This window comes from Piliocolobus tephrosceles, chromosome 15, assembly GCF_002776525.5.
Source record: "Piliocolobus tephrosceles isolate RC106 chromosome 15, ASM277652v3, whole genome shotgun sequence".
Taxonomy (NCBI): Eukaryota; Metazoa; Chordata; class Mammalia; order Primates; family Cercopithecidae; genus Piliocolobus; species Piliocolobus tephrosceles.
Window position 1 is genome coordinate 61,460,433 of NC_045448.1, and position 22,062 is coordinate 61,482,494.

The 22,062-nt window shown below is 39.2% G+C and overlaps 1 protein-coding gene across 1 annotated transcript in view; it reads left to right on the forward strand.

Moving 5' to 3' along the window:
* PEX13 (peroxisomal biogenesis factor 13) overlaps positions 1 to 14,561 on the forward strand; it is a 30,998-nt gene extending 16,437 nt beyond the window's left edge. Inside the window, exons 3-4 of the mRNA XM_023228325.1 lie at positions 11,019 to 11,144; positions 13,785 to 14,561. Coding sequence (XP_023084093.1) covers positions 11,019 to 11,144; positions 13,785 to 14,083 — 425 coding nt within the window. The 3' untranslated portion in view covers positions 14,084 to 14,561. The remainder of the gene's footprint in view (positions 1 to 11,018; positions 11,145 to 13,784) is intronic.
* Positions 14,562 to 22,062: the final 7,501 nt, after the last annotated feature.

The window sequence follows — 22,062 nt, forward strand, 5'->3', positions numbered from 1 at the left end:
GAATACCTTTTTGTGGGCAGTTGCTTCCAAGATAGCCAAATAGAAACAGCTCCGGTCTGCAGCTCCCAGCAAAATCAACGCAGAAAGTGGGTGAGTTCTGCATTTCCAACTAAGGTACCTAGTTCATCTCATTGGGACTGGTTGGACAGTGGGTACAGCCCATGGAGGGCGAGCTGAAGCAGGGCAGGGCATCGCCTCACCCAGGAAGCACAGGGCGTCAGGGAATTTCCCTTTCCTAGCCAAGGGACGCCATGAGTGACTGTACCTGGAGGAGCGGTACACTGCTGCCCAAATACCATGCTTTTCCCACTGTCCTCACAATCGGCAGACCAGGAGATTCCCTCCTGTGCCTGGCTTAGCAGGTCCCACGCCCACAGAGCCTTGCTCACTGCTAGCACAGCAGTCTGAGATCAACCTGCGATGCTGCAGCTTGATGAGGGGAGCAGCATCTGCCATTGCTGAGGTTTGAGTAGCTCACAGTGTCAACAGAGCGTCCGGGAAGTTTGAACTGGGCAGAGCCCACTGCAGCTCAGCAAGGACTATTGCCTCTATAGATTCCACCTCTGTGGGCAGGGCGTAGCTGAACAAAAGGCAGCAGACAGCTTCTGCAGACTTAAACATCCCTGTCTGACAGCTTTGAAGAGAACAGTGGTTCTCTCAGCATGGTGTTCAAGCTTTGAGAGTGGAGACTGCCTCCTCAAGCAGGTCCCTGACCCCTGTGTAGCTTGACTGGGAGACACCTCCCAATAGGGACCGACAAACACCTCAAACAGGCAGGTGCCCCTCTGGGACAAAGCTTCCAGAGGAAGGATCAGGCAGCAGTATTTGCTGTTCTACAGCCTCTGCTGGTGATACCCAGGCAAACAGGGTCCGGAGTGGACCTCCAGCAAACTCCAACAGACCTGCAGCTGAGGGGCCTGACTGTTAGAAGGAAAACTAACAAAAAGAAAGAAATAGCATCAACGTCAACAAAAAGGACATCCACACCAAAACTCCATCTGTAGGTCGCCAACATCAAAGACCAAAGGTAGATAAAAACCACAAAGATGGGGAGAAACCAGAGCAGAAAAGCTGAAAATTCCAAAAACCAGAGCACCCCTTCTCCAAAGGATCACTGCTCCTTGCCAGCAAGGGGACAAAACTGGATGGAGAATGAGTTTGACAAGTTGACAGAAGTAGGCTTCTGAAGTTCGGTAATAAACTTCTCCAAGCTAAAGGAGCATGTTCTAACCCATCGCAAAGAAGCTAAAAACCTTGAAAAGAAGGTTAGACAAATGACTAACTAGAATAAACAGTGTAGAGAAGACCTTAAATGACCTGATGGAGCTAAAAACCACAGCACAAGAACTTCATGACGCACGCACAAGCTTTAATAGCTGATTCCATCAAGTGGAAGAAAGGATATCAGTGATTGAAGATCAAATTAATGAAATAAAATGAGAAGACAAGATTAGAGAAAAAAGTGAAGAGAAACGAACAAAGCCTCCAAGAAATATGGGACTATGTGAAAAGACCAAATTTACATTTGATTGGTGTACCAGAAAGTGATGGGGAGAATGAAACCAAGTTAGAAAACACTCTTCAGGATATTATCCAGGAGAACTTCCCTAACTAGCAAGGCAGGCCAACATTCAAATTTGGGAAATACACAGAACACCACGAAGATACTCCTCGAGAAGAGCAACCCTAAGACACATAATTGTCAGATTCACCAAGGTTGAAATGAAGGAAAAAATGTTAAGGGCAGCCAGAGAGAAAGACCGGGTTACCCACAAAAGGAAGCCCATCAGAGTAACAGCAGCTCTCGGCAGAAACCCTACAAGCCAGAAGACAGTGTGGGCCAATATTCAACATTCTTAAAGAAAAGAATTTTCAGCCCAGAATCTCATATCCAGTCAAACTAAGCTTCATAAGTGAAGGAGAAATAAATTCCTTTACAGGTAAGCGAATGCTGAGAGATTTTGTCAGCACCAGGCCTGCCTTACAAGAGCTCCTGAAGGAAGCACTAAATATGGAAAGAAACAACTGATACCAGCCACTGCAAAAACTTGCCAAATTGTAAAGACCATCAACACTATGAGGAAACTGCATCAATTAATGGACAAAATAACCAGTTAACCTCATAATGACTGGATCAAATTCACACATAACAATATTAACCTTAAATGTAAATGTGCTAAATGCCCCAGTTAAAATACACAGACTGGCAAATTGGATATAGAGTCAAGACCTATGTGTGTGCTGTATTCAGGAGACCCATCTCTTGTGCAAAAAAAGCAGGAGTTGCAATCCTAGTCTCTGATAAAACAGACTTTAAACAAAGATCAAAAGACACAAGGCCATTACATAATGATAAAGGGATCACTTCAACAAGAAGAGCTAACTATCCTAAATATATATGCATCGAATACAGGAGCACCCAGATTCATAAAGTAAGTCCTTACAGACTTACAAAGAGACTTAGACTCCCACACAATAGTGATGGGAGACTTTAATACCCACTGTCAATATTAGATCAGCAAGACAGAAGGTTAACAAGGATATCCAGGACTTGAACTCACCTCTGGACCAAGCGGACCTAATAGACATCTACAGAACTGTACACCCCAAATCAACAGAATATACATTCTTCACAGCACCACATTGCACATATTCTAAAATTGACCACATAGTTGGAAGTAAAACACTCCTCAGCAAATGCAAAAGAACAAAAATCACAACAAACTGTCTCTTAGACCACAATGCAATCAAACTAGAACTCAGGATTAATAAACTCACTCAAAACCTCACAACTACATGGAGACTGAACAACTTGTTATGGAATGACTACTGGGTAAATAATGAAATGAAGGCAGAAATATGTTCTTTGAAACCAATGAAAACAAAGACACAACGTACTAGAGTCTCTGGGACACATTTAAAGTAGTGTGTAGAGGGAAATTAATAGCACTAAATGCCCACAAGAAGCAGGAAAGATCTAAAATCGATACCCTAACATCACAATTAAAAGAACTAGAGAAGCAAGAGCAAATAAATTCAAAAGCTAGCAGAAGGCAAGAAATAACTAAGATCAGAGCAGAACTGAAAGAGATAGAGACACAAAAAACCCTTCAAAAAAAATCAATCCAGGAGCTGGTTTTTTTAAAAGATCAACAAAATAGACTGCTAGCAAGACTAATAAAGAAGAAAAGAGAAGAATCAAATAGATGCAATAAAAAATGATAAAGGGGATATCACCACCAATCCCACAGAAATACAAACTACCATCAGAGAATACTATAAACACCTCTACGCAAGTAAACTAGAAAATATAGAAGAAATGGATAAATTCCCGGACACATACACCCTCCCAAGACTAAACCAGGAAGAAGTTGAATCTCTGAATAGACCAATAACAGGTTCTGAAATTGAAGCAATAATTAATAGCCTACCTACCAAAAAAAGTCCAGGACCAGATGGATTCATAGCCAAATTGTGCCAGAGGTACAAAAAGGAGCTGGTACCATTCCTTCTGAAACTGTTCCAATCAATAGAAAAAGAGGGAATCTTCCCTAAGTCATTTTATGAGGCTGGCATCATCCTGATACCAAAGCCTGGCAGGGGGACACAAAAAAAGAATTTTAGGCCAGTATCCCTGATGAACATCAATGCAAAAATCCTCAATAAAATACTGGCAAACCGAATCCAGCAGCACATCAGAAAGCTTATCCACCATGATCAAGTCAGCTTCATCCCTGGATGCAAGGCTGGTTCAAAATACACAGATCAATAAATGTAATCCAGCATATAAACAGAACCAACAACAAAAACCAAATAATCATCTCAATAAATGCAGAAAAGGCCTTCGACAAAATTCCATAGCCCTTCATGCTAAAAACTCTCAATAAACTAGGTATTGATGGAACATATCTCAAAATAATAAGAACTATTTATGACAAACCCACAGCCAATATCATACTGAATGGGCAAAAACTGGAAGCATTGCCTTTGAAAACTGGCACAAGACATGGATACCCTCTCTCACCACTCCTATTCAACATAGTGTTAGAAGTTCTGGCTAGGGCAGGCAGTCAGGCAAAAGAAAGAAATAAAGGGTATTCAATTAGGAAAAGAGGAACTCAAATTGTCTCTGTTTGCAGATGACATGATTGTATATTTAGAAAACCCCATCGTGTCAGCCCAAAATCTCCTTAAGCTGATACGCAACTTCAGCAAAGTGTCAGGATACAAAATCAATGTGCAAAAATCACAAGCATTCCTATACACCAGTAATAGACAAACAGGGAGCCAAATCATGAGTGACCTCCCATTCACGATTACTACAAAGAGAATAAAATACCTAGGAATCAAACTTATAAGGGATGTGAAGGACCTCTTCAAGGAGAACTACAAATCACTGCTCAGTGAAATAAAACAGGACACAAACAAATGGAAGAACATTCAATGCTCATGGATAGGAAGAATCAATATCGTGAAACTGACCATACAGCCCAAGGTAATTTATAGATTCAATGCTATCCCCATCAAGCTACCACTAACTTTCTTCACAGAATTGGAAAAAACTACTTTAAAGTTCATATGGAACCAAAAAAAGAGCCCACATAGCCAAGACAATCCTAAGCAAAAAAAACAAAGCTGGAGGCATCATGCTACCTGACTTCAAACTATACTACAAGGCTACAGTAACCAAAACAACATGGTACTGGTACCAAAACAGATATATAGACCAATGGAACAGAACAGAGGCCTCAGAAATAACACCACATCTGCAACCATCTGATCTTTGACAAACCTGACAAAAACAAGAAATGGGGAAAGGATTCCCTATTTAATAAATGGTGCTGGGAAAACTGGCTAGCCACATGTAGAAAGCTGAAACTGGATTCCTTCCTTATACCATATACAAAAATTAAGATGGATTAAAAACTTAAATGTAAGACTTAACACCATAAAAAACCCTAGAAGAAAACCTAGGCAATACCATTCAGGACATAGGCATAGGCAAAGACTTCATGACTAAAATACGAAAAGCAATGGCAACAAAAGCCAGAATAGACAAGTGGGATCTAATCAAACTAAAGAGCTTCTGCACAGCAAAAGAAACTATCATCAGAGTGAACAGGCAGCCTACAGAATGGGAGAAAATGTTTGCAATCTACCCATCTGACAAAGGGCTAATATCCAGAATCTACAAAGAACTTAAATTTACAAGAAAAAAAACAACCCCATCAAAAAGTAGGCAAAAGATATGAACAGATACTTCTCAAAAGAAGACATTTATGCAGCCAACAGACATATGAAAAAATGCTGATCATTAATGGTCATCAGAGAAATGCAAATCAAAACCACAATGAGATACCATCTCACGCCAGTTAGAGTGACGATCATTAAAAAGTCAGGAAACAACAGATGCTGGAGAGGATGTGGAGAAATAGGAACACTTTTACACTGTTGGTGGGAGTGTAAATTAGTTCAATCATTGTGGAAGACAGTGTGGCAATTCCTCAAGGATCTATAACTAGAAATACCGTTTGACCCAGTGATCCCATTACTGGGTATATACCCAAAGGATTATAAGTCATGCTACTATAAAGACACATAAACATGTGTGTTTATTGTGGCACTGTTCACAATAGCAAAGACTTGGAACCAACCCAGATGTCCATCAATGATAGACTGGATTAAGAAAATGTGGCACATATATGCCATGGAATACTATGCAGCCATAAAAAAGGATGAGTTCATGTCCTTTGCAGGGATGTGAATGAAGCTGGTAACTGTCATTCTCAGCAGACTATCACAAGGACAGAAAACCAAACAGCGCATATTCTCACTCATAGGTGGTAGTTGAAAAATGAGAACACATGGACACAGGGCGGGGAGCATCACACACCAGGGCCTGTTGGGGGATGGGGGAGCTTGGGGAGTGATAGCATTAGGAGAAATACCTAATGTAAATGACGAGTTGATGGGTGCAGCAAACCAACATGGCACATGTATACCTCTGTAACAAACCTGCACATTGTGCACTTGTACCTGAGAACTTAAAGTATTAAAATATATATATATATATATATACACACACACACACACACACACACACACCTTTTTGGTAAGAATGGTTTTTAGGTTGAGCTAGGGCAGAAGAGACCAGTCAGGAGAGTCAAGCAGGCATTACCTTAATTCAAGTGAGAAATGATGGTGGCTTGGCTCAGCATGGCAGTGACATGGGTCCTGAGATAGAGTCAGATTGGGATTACTCACACCTGTAATCCCAACACTGGGAGGCTGAGGCCTGCAGATCGCTTGAGCCTGGCAAATCACTTGAGCCCAGAAGTTTAAGGTCAGCCTGCACAGCGTAGGGAAAACCTATCTACAACAATTACAAAAATTATCTGGGTGTGGAGGTGCATGCCTGTAGTCCCAGTTACTTGGGAGGGTGGCTTGAGTCCTGGAGGTTGAGCCTGAAATGAGCTGAGATTGTACCACTGTACTCCAGTTTAGGTGACACAGCAAGACTTCGTCTCAAATAAATGGAAGAACTAATGTAAGTGAATGATACTATCATAGAACGACAAAAGAAGACAGAATAAGATGGAAATCAGGAAGAACAGAAGTAGAACTGTATTATTGCTGCATTATGGAGGAAGGGTGGAAGGATGATGAATGATGTAAGGTTCTACAATAAGATCAAGAACTGAGAAAAGATTATTAGATCTGGCAACTGGAAATCATCACGCTCCAGGAAGTAGTTTTAGTAGTGAGAAGACAAACTGCAGAGGATAAAGGGTAAATAAAGTCACAAGTGAAAAAGAAAAGATTAGCAGTGAATGGAAGGAGGGAGGAAAAGAATGGCCAAATAGAGTGAACAAGTTGTTGTGGTGGGTGATTGTCAGTTTTTTGTTTTGCTTTGTCTTTTCAGAAGTGAGGAGATCTGAGAATGTTGTTAGGCTAAAAGAAAGGAGTCAGTAGAGAAGGAGCAGTTATAAATAAGGGAAAGATAGGAGTTAAATGATGAGGAAGCTCCTATAGGAAGTAAGAGAGGGTGTGATCTTACGGAACCTGGCAGGTAAAAAGGAAGGACAGTTTTTTATCTGAGTCAAAAGGAGAGGAAATCGGTAATGATACAAAGAGATTTTTGAGGAGAAGCAAAACTGAGGTCCTATTACTTTAGCTGCTTAGAGCGGGGATTGGCAAACCATGTCCTGTGGGCCAAATCTGGCCTGCTCCTATTTTTGTACAGCTCACAAGCTAAAAATGGTTTTTATATTTTTTGGTTGTTGGAAAATTAAAAGATTGTTTTAAAAATTGAAATAATTTGTGATGGGAAAATAATATAGAATTCAAATTTCATTAATAAAGTTATATTGGAGCACAACCAAACTTATTTTTATACATATTGTTATGGCTGCTTTTCCACTGTAACAGCAGAATTGAATAGTTTGCACAGAGACTGTATGTGAAATTCCGATGGCTTCACTTTTGCTCTGCCCACTACAAATTTCAGTAACTGAGTTATAACTTGATAGCATGATGAGTAATATATACATTGTTAAACCACAGTGTTTTTTTGGTGTGTGTGAAATTACAAATGCATACATGGCACACAAGAAAAAAGTGTACTTTGAGTGTCATGCTTTCAAGGCACAGTATAGTATGAATTTTTTTGTTATTGAATTAGATGGTAAAGAACTATATTTATTATACAGTGACACTATAGCTATGTTAAATGGCTATACTACAAATCAACATTACCAGATTGAGCACTCTTCACAGAAAATCAACAGTCAAAAAATTAGAAAATTTAAAATGGAATTCTCATCGCAGCAGAATTTCCTCATCAAAATAAAAATAAAATGAGGCTGCAACCAAAATAAGTTCCTGAGAGGTTCATATGTTACCCAGACAAGGAAACCTGTTTACTCATGGTAATTGCAACAGCCAAAAAAATATGTCCAGAGTAAGTAGACTTGTTTAAGGTTATTAGCTTTTCAGTGAGAACAGTTTCTTGAAGAGTTGATGACACTTTGAGCAACATGGTCAACTTAAAATAAGACAAATGATTTGAATGTTTCTCCTTGGCTCATCATGACCCAGTGGATATGAATACTTGCTAAATTTGTTGGCTAAATGTTATCATGATGTAAGTGAGTTCATTATCTTGAGAGTGAGTTTGTTATACAAGCCAGTTCGGCCCTCTTACTCTCTTGCATGCACTCTCTTGCCATGTGATTCCTCCTGCCATGTTACGACACAAGAAGGTCCTTAACAAATGCCCCTTGATCTCGGATTTCCTAGTCCTCAGAACTGTGAGCAAATAAACTTTTATTGTTTACAAATTACCCAGTCTATAGTATTCTGTTAAAGTAGCATAAAACAAAGACAGGCCAGGTGCGGTGACTCATGCCTGTAATCCTAGCACTTTGGGAGGCTGAGGCAGGCGGATCATGAGGTCAGGAGATCAACCACATCCTGGCTAACATGGTGAAACCCTGTCTTTACTAAAAAAAAAGACAGTACCGCTTAGTTGTTTGAGAAGTCAATGATGAATTGGAAATGACTGAAGAATTAGCCTCTGTGAATAGTCATGGTTCAACTACAGATAAGAACATTTTCTAAGAAGGTGAAAACACTGATTCTGTACAACCTGAATCTGCTAAGATGTGTTGCACCTGATAATGGTGAAAAATATAGGTGGAGCAGGAAAAGGCCTAGTTGGACAAAAGTTAAACTTTTGCAAATACAGGTTTTTTTTCTTTGGTTAATCATTGTATTATTCATCAGCAGGTACATTGCAGAAAATATTTGAATTTATCATGTGTTACTGAACTGGTAGTGTTGAGGTAAAGTTTATTCACTCTTGTGACATAATCATTGTCAGTTTTGTGAATTTTTGTCAGATATAGAAACTGAAGATCCCGACTTGCCCTACCGCATGGTAATTCAATGGCAGAACAAGGCTTAAGTTTTTTTTTTGAGATTGAGGCCAAGAATCAAATTTTTCTGAACATAACACCTTTTCAGCTATTGTTATTAAACCCATTCAGCTTGGAAATCACCTTTTACAGCAGACTTAGTTAAATTCTGAGTTCTTTTTGGAGACAGGGTCTTGCTTTGTCAGCCAGGCTGGAGTGCAGTAGTAGCGTGATCATAGCTCACTGCAACCTCACACTCCTGGGCTCACATGATTCTCCCACCTCAGCTTCCCAAGTAGCTAGTACTAGTAGTACACACCACCACACCTGGCTAATTTATTTATTTATTGTGGAGACGAGATCCCACTGTGTTGCTCAGGCTGGTCTTGAACTCCTGGCGTCAAGCAATCCTGCCTCAGCCTCCCAAAGTGCTGAGTGAGATTACAGACATGAACCACCATGTCCAGCCCAGACTTAGTTATATTCTTTGTTGTTTTCTTTTTGAGACAGGGCCTCACTCAGTTGCTGGAGTGCAGTAGTGCAGTCTCGGCTCACTGCAACCTCCGCCTCCCAGGTTCAAGCGATTCAAGCTGAGACTACAGGGTCGTGCCACCACATCTGGCTAATTTTGTTTACTTTTTTGTAGAAACAAGGTTTCCCTATGTTGCCCAAGTTGGTCTTGAACTCCTGGACTCATACAATTCCCTGTCTCAGCCTCTCAAAGTACTGGAATTACAGGCATGAGCCACCATGCCTAGCTGACTTGTTTATATTCTTTTTGTTTGAGATGGAGTTTCGCTCTTGTTGCACAGGCTGGAGTGCAATGGCACGCTCTCGGCTCACCACAACCTCCGCCTCCCGGGTTCAAGCGATTCTCCTGCCTCAGCGTCCCAAGTAGCTGGGATTACAGGCATGTGCCACCATGCCCGGCTAATTTTGTAATTTTAGTAGAGACAGGGTTTCTCCATGTTAGTCAGGTTGGTCTCAAACTCCCGACCTCAGGTAATCCACCTGCCTCGGCCTCCCAAAGTGCTGAGATTACAGGCATGAACCACCGTGCCTGGCCTATATTCTTAAGTAATTCAAACTGAAACCACAAAGCAGAACAGTGCTTATATTCAAAACTTAGGCTGGAGTAAAGTTTTGACGACACCTAATATAGTTTGACTCACAAGTGATGTCACACTGCTTTATATACCTCTCAGACCATCAGAAGTTAACACAAGCAGTATCTCCATTCCCATGCAAGTTGGCAGCAGATACATTTTCCAAGCTTAAGCTAATACAATGCCAGAGCACTTTTTGGACCTCCATGCAAGCACAAAAGAAATTTCCATATTTCAAAATCCATTTAACTATGCGATTGAGGAACTTTCACTTAATCTTCATTTGGAAGTGATTAATCTGCAATGTAATAACATGGTAAAAGGCAAATATCAAGAGAAGAATTTAACAGAATTATATTCTGGCCTGTTACTCTCCCAACTAATAAATATGCTCAATTAAAACCACATACTCATAGACTGATATTAGGATTTGACCTTACCTATCGGTGTGAAAAGGCATTTTCAAAAATGCAGTACCTCAAATTTTGTTACAAATTAGAATTACCAAATGAATATTTATAATTGAATTCCAATTAAGTGAAATATCCTTCCCCCAAAATATTTCATTCTTCTAAGTAACTTCCAAATAGACCTGTATTACAAAAAAGGAACATGGTTATTGTGTTTTTAATCTTGTCAATAAATTTATGGAAATTTTGTTTCCTCTTTTTATATAAGTAATTGCACAATATCCTGTTTTCCCTCTTGGCTTTCAAAGTCTAAAATATTTACTCTCTGACCCTTTGCAGAAAAAATTTGCCAACCCCTGCCTCACGGTAAGGGAGCTGGAGATTGGAGCTTAAAGAAAGGAAAAAGTTCATAATAGGTATCTCTAGTGGATCTGTTGTTGATTTAACATAGTATTCATTATAGATTTTACTTGGGAGGGGAGGACTTTTCTCTTGGCAAATTTATGCAGTTTGCAAACCATAGGCCGTGAAATATCTGCATTTTTCTTTTGTAAATTTTATTAACCTAATTTTAATTTGGCTTATAGACAGCATCAACTGGGCAAGTGGTGAGGATGACCATGTAGTCGCCAGAGCAGAATATGATTTTGCTGCCGTATCTGAAGAAGAAATTTCTTTCCGGGCTGGTGATATGCTAAACTTAGCTCTCAAAGGTAATAAACTATGAATAAATTGGAATTACCTGTAAATTTTGATATTCATAAATGCAGTATTAAAGACTACAACAAACGATCTTGTTCGTTGTTAGTTCACTTAGAGATAGTTACTAGAACTTCTTTTTCATGTCAATTTAGAGCTTCCAAATCTGGAGGAGTCAGGAAGAAATGCCCCAGCAGCTATTCTAATAGTATTTCACTGAGATAAGGAAAGACTTTGTTTATATAGGCTTTTCTAAACTCAAAATACTTGAATTTCAAACTGTTAATCCCCACACAAAATGTGATGTCAGTAACTAAACATAACACATCTAATAAAGCAAAGAAATTATCTAGCATCAGCTAAGCATTACTGGTAGTCCTTGATTACTGGGACTGGTGTTGCTTCTTTATTACTTCAGTAGTGTTTACCTCAGAAATTTCATCATGAGTATTTTAGGAAATATTGTCATGAAGTATTATAGAACCCCAGCAAGAAATTAATATACATCTCGGGTTTATTTTTGGACCAAGTCACTGATACTTTTTAATGACTGTAGGCAAAGCGACCTTTTCCTTCACCTTTCCTGAGTAATGATTATCAGGATTTTTATGGATTTTTTTTAATATGTGTGTTTGTGGGGATTCAAGTTTATTGCAAAAAGTGATGTTTTGTTGCTAAAGGTACTAATAACAATAACATATTATTTATTGAGTACTTACTATATACAAAGTACTATATTTTACATATTTCATTTAACCCTTACAATAATACTGTGAAGTGGTATTATTATTATCCTGTCCTTGTTTTACACTTGAAGAAACTGAGACTCAGAATAAGTAAATTGTCCAGTGTCACAAAGCCAAGGTGCAATAGACCTGGACTATGAATCTAGGTTTGTCTAACTTGAGACCTTGTGCTTTTAACAAATCTGGCTGTTTTTTCATGGAAGGATCTATTAATGGAAACTTCACCTTTTTTTGGCTTTGGTCATTCTATGCAGGGAAGAAATACCTTCAATGTTCATTACTATGCAAATAGTTGAAATCATTACTATGTAAATAATTGAAAATTTGGGATGAGATTACTAAATCTTTGCCTCATCCCTATTACAAAAATCCTAGACTTAAGTGAGGTGCAGGGGTGTGCGCCTATAGTCCCACCTACTCAAGAAGCTGAGGCAGGAGGATCACTTGAGACCAGGAGTTTGAGGCTGTAGTACACTATAATCACACCTGTGGAATAGCACCACTGCACTCCATCCTGGGCAATGTCTCAAGAAAAAAATAAAATACAAACCTCTAGACTTTTTAGGTGTTCTATTCATATTTTTCTTTTTTTCCCTTTTTTTTTTTTTTTTTTTTTTTGAGACAGAGTCTCGCTCTGTTGCCCGGGCTGGAGTGCAGTGGCACCATCTCGGCTCACTCGACCTCTGCCTCCCAGGTTCAAGCGATTCTCCTGCCTCAGCCTCCTGAGTAGCTGGGACTACAGGCACACACCGCCACACCCAGCTAGTTTTTGTATTTTTAGTAGAGACAGGCCTTCACCATGTTGGTCAGGCTGGTCTTGAACTCCTGACCTTTTGATTCGCTCACCTCGGCCTCCCAGAGTGCTGGAATTACAGATGTGTACCACCACGCCTGGCCTATTCATATTTTTCTTATAGGGAAAATAGAAATTTACTATTTTGGGTTTCAAACGAGTGATTTTTTAAAGATTTATTGTTAGAGACAGGAACAACACAGATAATTTTCATTAGGGGTCGTGTGGTTTCTTTCAGTTACTTAATAACACTTCAGAAAAATTTTATATTTCATTCTTCAATGAATAGTACCTCTTAACACTAGCTTGCTTTTTGGCTTTCCTCCATTGCTCAAGAAAAGTGTGTTTGGGCATTTGGAACAAAATCAGTCATAGACATGGTAAATTTGTTTTTTTCTATTATTATAGAGCATTAAACATTAAAAAGTCTTATATTGTGCCTAAATTATAATGTTGAACTAAAATTGTAACAGTTAAGCAGCTTTTTAAAGATATAGATAAGATAGGAAAATACCATAGAATATTGAATACATTAAATAATTCTTTCCTTTAAGCTTAGAATATTGCCTTTATTTATCATACGGCTAGAAATAACAGAGGTCATCAATTTTTTGCCCTTCTTGGGTTGAAATTAATATTCACTATCTTCAGGATTGTGTATCACAATCACATGAAATGAATTTTATATTTTTGCCAAAAGTAGGCTAAGAAAGCTGAGTGTGTAAAGGTATATCTTTTCTATACTTATTCCTAACTTACGCAGTTGAGAAGGAATGAGATATTCATTTCTTAGACTCCAATTTAAAATATGAAAGACATTGTTTTCAGTTTTGAGAGAACTAAATCTCCTTACTCTATGAATGGACCAACTGATACAAACTGTATGTTCTTCAAGGTAGAAGGAAATATTTAGTAAGTATAAAATAAAAATAGAAGAATGGACCCTAGAACTGTTAAGCCTACTCAGCATTTGATTTTGAATATATATGCATGTACTATTTGTTATCTACTATGTAAGCATAACAGATTTTCGTGAATATGATACTTTACCATTAATATTCTGTTGGACCTCCAAAGTATATTGTAATTACAAGACTGTCTTTTTTTTCCACCAGAACAACAACCCAAAGTGCGTGGTTGGCTTCTGGCTAGTCTTGATGGCCAAACAACAGGACTTATACCTGCAAATTATGTCAAAATTCTTGGTAAAAGAAAAGGTAGGAAAACGGTGGAATCAAGTAAAATTTCCAAGCAACAACCATCTTTTACCAACCCAACACTAACTAAAGGAGCCACGGTTGCTGATTCTTTGGATGAACAGGAAGCTGCCTTTGAATCTGTTTTTGTTGAAACTAATAAGGTTCCAGTTGCACCTGATTCCACTGGGAAAGATGGAGAAAAGCAAGATCTTTGATATCTTTCATGTTTGCTTGCAGTTGAACAATAGAGTACTTTTTAAAATTATTTCTCACAAAGAAATGAATGTACAATCCAATGAAAACATTTGTTATTGGCTATTTCAGGTGTTTTGCTGCTAGAAATTATTAAAGTTACACACTAGTATGTTCGTCTGGTGACCTGGTTACATTTTATTCCACACATTATTGGACCATAAGGACATTTGTTTCACCTAGATTTTAAGATTATGGAGACTGCTGTCACTTTCATCTTACTTAGATCTCTAGGTTTATTGGAAGAGTAAGATTGATGAACTATAACATGCACAGTTTGGTACAGTAGGGATCATTAATACTTTTAAAAGTTCTAAATTAATTGACTTGGAATCCTTAGAAATGGAGTGATAACATAGCAGTATGAGAACAGGCAAAAGGTAAATTTTTTTTTACAATTTTAAGTGATCTCAACAATAAAATTTTCTGATCTGTATTATATCCAGTGTTGGGTTTATATTTTCACCCACAAACAACTGACACTACTATCTTTTACTGTATTTTTAAAAATTTATCTTGAAAAGGTCACCCAGAAGCATTCTGAAGGAGATGGTTCTAGAATGATAGAGTATGTAGCCCTAATAGTTTTCCCTCCTAGCAAAAAGTCTGAAATTTATCTTTCTTATGAACTGTTCCATTTCTTCTAAGGATCACTTAATTATTTATCTCTTTAAGCGAGGCGTGGTGGCTCACGCCTGTAATCCCAGCACTTTGGGAGGCCAAGGTGGGCAGATCACCTGAGGTTGGGAGTTCGAGACCACCCTGACCAACATGGAAAAACCCCATCTTTACTAAAAATACAAAATTAGCCAGGTGTGGTGGCACATCCCTGTAATCCCAGCTACTCAGGAGGCCGAGGCAGGAGAATCACTTGAACCCAAGAGGCAGAGGTTACAGGCAGAGCCGGAGACCTCGCCATTACACTCCAGCCTGGACAATAAGAGGCAGAGCCGGAGACCTCGCCATTACACTCCAGCCTGGACAATAAGAGAGAAATCCCATCTCAAAAAAAAAATTTTATTTATCTCTTTAAAATATGACTAGTTTTCATACTGGGTGAATCAGAAGTATATGAAAGGTATACTTTCTTTTCCTACAACAAATACTAGAGTTCTTTTGAGTTTGCACTTAATGATATAATCAGTTATAATAGTAATTTTTAATCTTTTCATAGATTTTTTGCTTCTACCTTGTGTGATTTTTTTTAATTCCATATTTAGGATGCTCTGTAAATATTGAAAATGTGTCACATTGGATACATTTCTCTTCTAGGTTGAATTTTTACTACTGTGACTTATGTATAGTCTTAGTGCTCAATTGCCATTTAGAATATGATAATCCTCACGCCTGTAATCTCAGCACTTGGGGAGGCCAAGGCAGGCGGATCATTTGCGGTCAGGAATTTGAGACCAGCCTGGCCAACACAGTGAAACCCTGTCTCTACTAAAAATACAAAAGTTAGCTGGGCACAGTGGCGTGCACCTGTAGTCCCAGCTACTCAGGAGGCTGAGGCAGGAGAATCACTTGAACCCAAGAGGCAGAGGTTGCAGGGAGCTGAGATCATGCCACTGCACTCCAGCATGGGGGATACAGCAAGACTGTCTCAAAACAAAACAAAAACAAAAACAAAAGAATATGATAGTGCTATTTGACATGTTTTTTGGTTTATAATGATTTTAAATGCAGTTAACTTTCAGTACACTGAATATTTCCCCAGAAAATTGGAAACTTCATATACTTGCTATGAACATACTACAGAGTAATACTATCAGGAATACAGGTGTATAAGAATACATTTATAGATATTGTTGAAAACTTTGAACTGTTTGATAAAAATTGTGATTTAGTATGTTTTTCTTTTTCTTTTTCTTTTTTTTTTTTTTTGAGACGGAGTCTTACTCTGTCCCCCACGCTGGAGTCCAATGGCACAATATCAGCTCACTGCAAGCTCCGCCTCCTGGGTTCACGCTATTCTCCTGCCTCAGCCTCCCCAGTAGCTGGGACTACAGGCGCCCACCACCACACCCGGCTAATTTTTTTTGTATTTTTAGTAGAGATGGGGTTTCACCATGTTAGCCAGTATGGTCTCCATCTCCTGACCTGGTGATCCACCCACCTCAGCCTCCCAAAGTGCTGGGATTACAGGCGTGAGCCACCGCACCCGGCAGTTTAGTATTTTTTTTCTAATAGACTATGTTCAACAAGTAAGTAATTCTCGAATAGTTCAGACTGAAACATACAGGAACCAAGTACATACCCAGCATACAAGAACTTTACTAAAGGCTTCTTGGAAAGCCCTTTTTTGAAATGACAGTATCATAAGTAAACATATCTTTTAAAACAGAAATCTTGACCCAGTGCAGAAAAATAAATACTTTAGAGTAAAACGTATTTATCTTTGGCCAATTTTCCAACACCCAGGTATTAGCCTTGAAGTTGAAGAGATAAGGTTTCTTGTGTATTATTTTTCATTTGTGTTCTACAATTAAAGGTTCTGCTTTGATTTGTTAGATAATTTATAGAAATTTTCTCAAAACAAATTTTTGATAAAACAAATTATTAAATTTGGGGTTGAGATGTCTAAATTGAATGCTAGAAGTAAAGTAGAAGTGACCACTATTAAAGATGTATAGGGAGAAGAGTATAGCACAAAGTGATAAAACAGTGGCACTTTTGTAAGGGTGTTTATTGTTTGGTTAAGTCTGCTAAATTATAGTATGCATTATCTGGTGACTATTTGTGTCTGAAAATTCCTTTTGTATTAAAATTCTGGAGAAGGAATTGAGGACTAGAATAAAGAGAAATTTTGTAACCTTTTTTATCATGACAGTTTTAGAATAATTTTTTTAGCTGAGATAAATGTTCAAGGCTCCAATATTATTTTTAGGAACTTATTTAAGGAGTGCTACTTTACAGAAATTGCTAACACACCATAACATTTTTAATTAAATAAAATATAAGTTACAATAATAAAACATGTTTCTTTTAATTTTTCTGATTATATTTTATGAGTTCAGAAAGGAAATGGTAAGAGAACTATACATTTTCATGTTTTAACATTTTATGTACATAGTTGATTCAATCTGTGTCATAATTACACATTACTTGAACACAGCTATCCTTTATCTTGTGCTTTCTTTAATAGGAAAATGAACAGAAACTGAATGCAGTTAAATTTTTATTTTTAGTAGGTTGTGAAGTTACTTTTATGGAGAAATAAAAATATGTGAAACTTGATTGACTTTTTCTTTAAGATAAATTGTTAATGCTTTTGCAGGATTAGAATTAATATGAAGTCTCTTTTTAACATTATTGTATATATTACCTACTGCAAACATGTCTGTTCTATTTCTTTGTGATTTAAAGAAAAATAGGCCAGGCGTGGTAGCTCACACCTATAATCCCAGCACTTTGGGAGGCTAAGGTGGGTGGATCACAAGGTCAGGAGTTCGAGTCCAGCCTAGCCAATATGATGAAACCTTGTCTCTACTAAAAATACAAAAAGTAGCCAGGCATGGTGGTCGGTGCCTGTAGTCCCAGCTACTTGGGAGGCTGCGGCAGGAAAATTGCTTGAACCCGGGACGCAGAGATTGCAGTGAGCCGAGATCACGCCACTGTACTCCAGTCTGTGCTACACAGCGAGACTCTAAAAAGAAAAAAAAAGACAAATAATACATTTATATAGAATTACCTACAGGTGTGTTAAATAAAAAGACTTCATACCTAGATTTTGGGGGATCTAGATTCTAGTTTAGACATCACTGCTTACTATAAGATTTAAGTCCCATTATTTGTCAGTTTCCTAATTTATAACAATAGGTATAGCTGCTACACCTGCCTCACATGAAAGTGCTTTTTTTTTTTTTTACTTTAGTTTCAGTTTTTCTTCTGAGATGGGTTTTGCTCTTGTCGCCCAGGGTAGAGTGCAGTGGTGAGATCTTGGCTCACTGCAACCCCCGCCTCCTGGGTTCAAGCAATTCTCCTGCTTCAGCTTACCTAGTACCTGGGATTACAGGTGCATGCCACCACGCCCGGCTAAGTTTTGTATTTTTAGTAGAGACGGGGTTTCATCATGTTAGGCTAGTCTCCAACTCCTGATCTCAGGTGATCTGCCCGCCTCAGCCTCCCAAAGTGCTGGGATTACAGGTGTGAGCCACTGCACCAGGCCTGAAAATGCTTTTTAAAAAATACAGGGGCCGGGTACGGTGCCTCATGCCTGTAATCCTAGCGCTTTGGGAGGCCGAGGCAGGTGGATCACCTGAGATCAGGAGTTGGAGACTAGCCTGACTAACATGATGAAACCCTGTCTCTACTAAAAATACAAAACTTAGCCGGGCGTGGTGGCATGCACCTATAATCCCAGCTACTTGGGAGGCTGAGACAGGAGAATCACTTGAACCCAGGAGGTGGACGTTGCAATGAGCAGAGATGGCGCCATTGCACTCCAGCCTGGGCAACAAGAGTGAAATTTTGTCTCAAAAAAAAAAAAAAAAAAAAAAAAAAAAACAATTTTATGGGCCAGGTGTGGTGGCTCACACCTGTAATCCTAGTACTTTGGGAGGCTGAGGTGGGCAGATCACCTGAGCTCAGGAGTTCAAGACCAGCCTGGGCAACACGGTGAAACCCCATCTCCACTAAAAATACAAAAAATTAGCCTGGCATGGTGGTACGCACCTCTAGTCCCAGCTACTCGGGAGGCTGAGGCAGGAGAATTGCTTGAACCCGGGAGCTGACGTTGCACCACTGCACTCCAAGGTGGGCAACACAGTGAGACTATCTCCAAAAAATATATATATAGAGAGAGAGAGAGAGGGGTGCTGTGGTGGCTCACGCCTGTAATCCCAGCATTTTGGGAGACTGAGGTGGGCAGATCACCTGAGGTCAGAAGTTCAAGACCAGCCTGGCCAACATGGTGAAACCCCATCTCGCCTAAAAATACAAAAACTAGGCCGGGCAAGGTGGCTCACACCTGTAATCTCAGCACTTTGGGAGGCTAAGGCGGGCGGATCACAAGGTCAGGAGATCGAGACCATCCTGGCTAACATGGTGAAACCCTGTCTCTACTAAAAAGAATTAGCCGGCCGAGGTGGCGGGTGCCTGTGGTCCCAGCTACTCGGGAGACTGAGGCAGGAGAATGGCATGAACCTGGGAGGCGGAGCTTGCAGTGAGCCAAGATTGCGCCACTGCACTCCTATCTGGGTGATAGAGCGAAACTCCGTCTCAAAAAAAAAAAAAAAAATACAAAAACTAGCTGGACATGGTGGCAAGCGCCTGTAATCCAAGTACTCCAGCCTGGGCGACGAGTGAAACTCCGTCAAAAAATAGAACTATTCTTGTGTTCTGTTTTACCTTAAGAGTTTTTATTCATCTCCCTCCTGCAATTTCATACTCTACTCCCCCTAGTTAATATTTGTCCTTCCAGGCCATCTCTCATATTTTGGATACAGTTTCTTGAAAACCATATAATAATATTTATATGTTTAAATTTTTTACATAAATGATATTGTGGCATAAATTTTATTCTGCTTCTAACTTTCATAAAATATTAGGTTTTTAAGACTTATCCACATTATATAATGTGCTTTTTTGTTGTTGTCATTGTGTTTTTGAGAGAGTCTCGCTGTGTAGCCCAAGCTGAGTGCAGTGACGCTGAGTGCAGTGACGTGATCTCAGCTCACTGCAAGCTCCGCCTCCCGGGTTCACGCCATTCTCCTGCCTCAGCCTCCGGAGTAGCTGGAACTACAGGCATGCGCCACCACACCCGGCTAATTTTTTGTATTTTTATAGAGACGGGGTTTCACTGTGTTAGCCAGGATGGTCTCAATCTCCTGACCCTGTGATCCGCCTGCCTTGGCCTCCCGAAGTGCTGGGATTACAAGCTTGAGCCACCACGCCTGACCTAAAATGTGCTTTTGACTGGTGCATATTATTCTATTGTGTTCATATACCAAAGCTTATCTTTTCCTCTACTCACAGATACTTGTATTTTTCCCAGCTATTTCCACTTCTGCAAGCTTGTACATGTCTTCCTATGAGGGAAGAATGCCCTTTCAGGAAACCTGCCCTTTCATTTCTTCGCTATATATGTCCTAGAGTTTGAGGTATATGCATATTTAATTTAAGTCATTCTGGATCGTTCTCAGGAATGGTTGTCCCAGTTTTCCTTTCCACAAGCAAGACCTGAGGGTTTCATTTTCTCTTCATTTTCAGTAGCACTTGATATTTTCTGATTTTTGCTAATCTGATGTGTATAAAATATTATTTTTTCTTAATCTGCATTATCTGATTACTGATGAAGTATATGCTTTTTAGTCATTCTGATTTTCCATTCTGTGGATAGTCTGTACTTACAGTTTGTCTCTTTGCTATTAAGTTTTTCTTTCTTGCTGATTACAGTATGGTATAAACAGTGTGTGTGTGTATATATATATATATATATTTTTTTTTTTTTTTTTTTTTGAGACAAAGTCTGGCCCTGTTGCCCAGGCTGGAGTGCAATGGTGTGATCTCACCTCACTGCAACCTCCACCTCCTGAGCTCAAACCATCTTCCCACCTCAGCATCCCAAGTAGCTGGGACTAAAGGCCTGTACCACCACGCCTGGCTAATTTTTGTATTTTTTTGTAGAGATGGGGTTTCTCCATATTGCCTAAGATGGTCTCGCACTTGTGAGCTCAAGAGATCTGCCTGCCTCTCTGCCCCCAAAGTGGTGGGATTACAGGCATGAGCCACTGCTCCCAGCCAAGAAATTATTTATAAGTAGATACTATTTTATTGTCAAGTTCAGATGTTGGAAATAACTTGCCATTTGTTCATTCTTGTCTTTGTTGTTTTTCATATAATAGAAATCCCCCCAATGGTTTGTGTTTTGTATGTCTTTTGTTTTGTTTTGTTTTTGAGATGGAGTTTCCCTCTTGTTGCCCAGGCTGGAGTGCAGTGGTACAATCTTGGTTCACTGTAACCTCCGCCTCCCGGGTTCAAGTCATTCTCCTGCCTCAGCTTCCCGAGTAGCTAGGACTACAGGCATGCACCACCACACCGGCTAATTTTTATTGTATTTTTAGTATAGACAGGGTTTCGCCATGTTGGCCAGGCTGGTCTCGAACTCCTGACCTCAGGTGATCTGCCCACCTTGGCTTCCCAAAGTGCTGGGATTACAGGCATGAGCCACTGCGCCCAGCCTTAGGTCTTGTTCTTCTATTGGTTTTATAGTTTTATCATTTACATTTAGGTCTTAAATTTAATTGGAATTAATTTTTGGATATAGTATGAGGTATGAATTCAACTTTTTCTCCATCTAGTCATTAAAAGGAAGGGGTTAACAAAACCCCTTCTCTTGCTATGGGGAAAAAATTATCTTGGGTTTACTTTCTGTTCAGCACTGTTTCCTTGGTAACCTACAAAGTTAAGATAAATATGGAAAGTAAACTCTTTACCAGGCAGCCTTTTTTATTTGTTTTAACTGTAAAAAGACAAAGCACAAATGTTGATTTATCTGAGTAAGATATGAAACCGGTAACCAAGCTTGTTCCTTGTTGTAGGGACCTGGAACCTACCTTGAGGGTTTTTTACAAGATAGTGCTGCCTATCACACATGAGGTTTACCTAAGGAGGATGCCTCCTCTACATGCTAGTTGTTTACTGTGCTATATCTTTCTGCCAACCTAAGTGACCTTGGTGCCAAGTTATATTATTTTGGGTTTTCTGAGTGAATGTCTGCAGAGTGTGCCAAGTAGGATTGCAGTCAGTTTTTCTAGCACCATCTACTACATAATCCGTATCATCTCATTTCATTACATTCCAAGTTCTGTAAGCATGAAACTGGGGCTCTCTGTTTTGTTGGTATGTGTCAGTTTCTTTCCCAGTACAACATTGTCTTTTATTTTATGTTATGCTATGTTATGTTATGTTATGTTATGTTATGTTATGTTATGTTATGTTA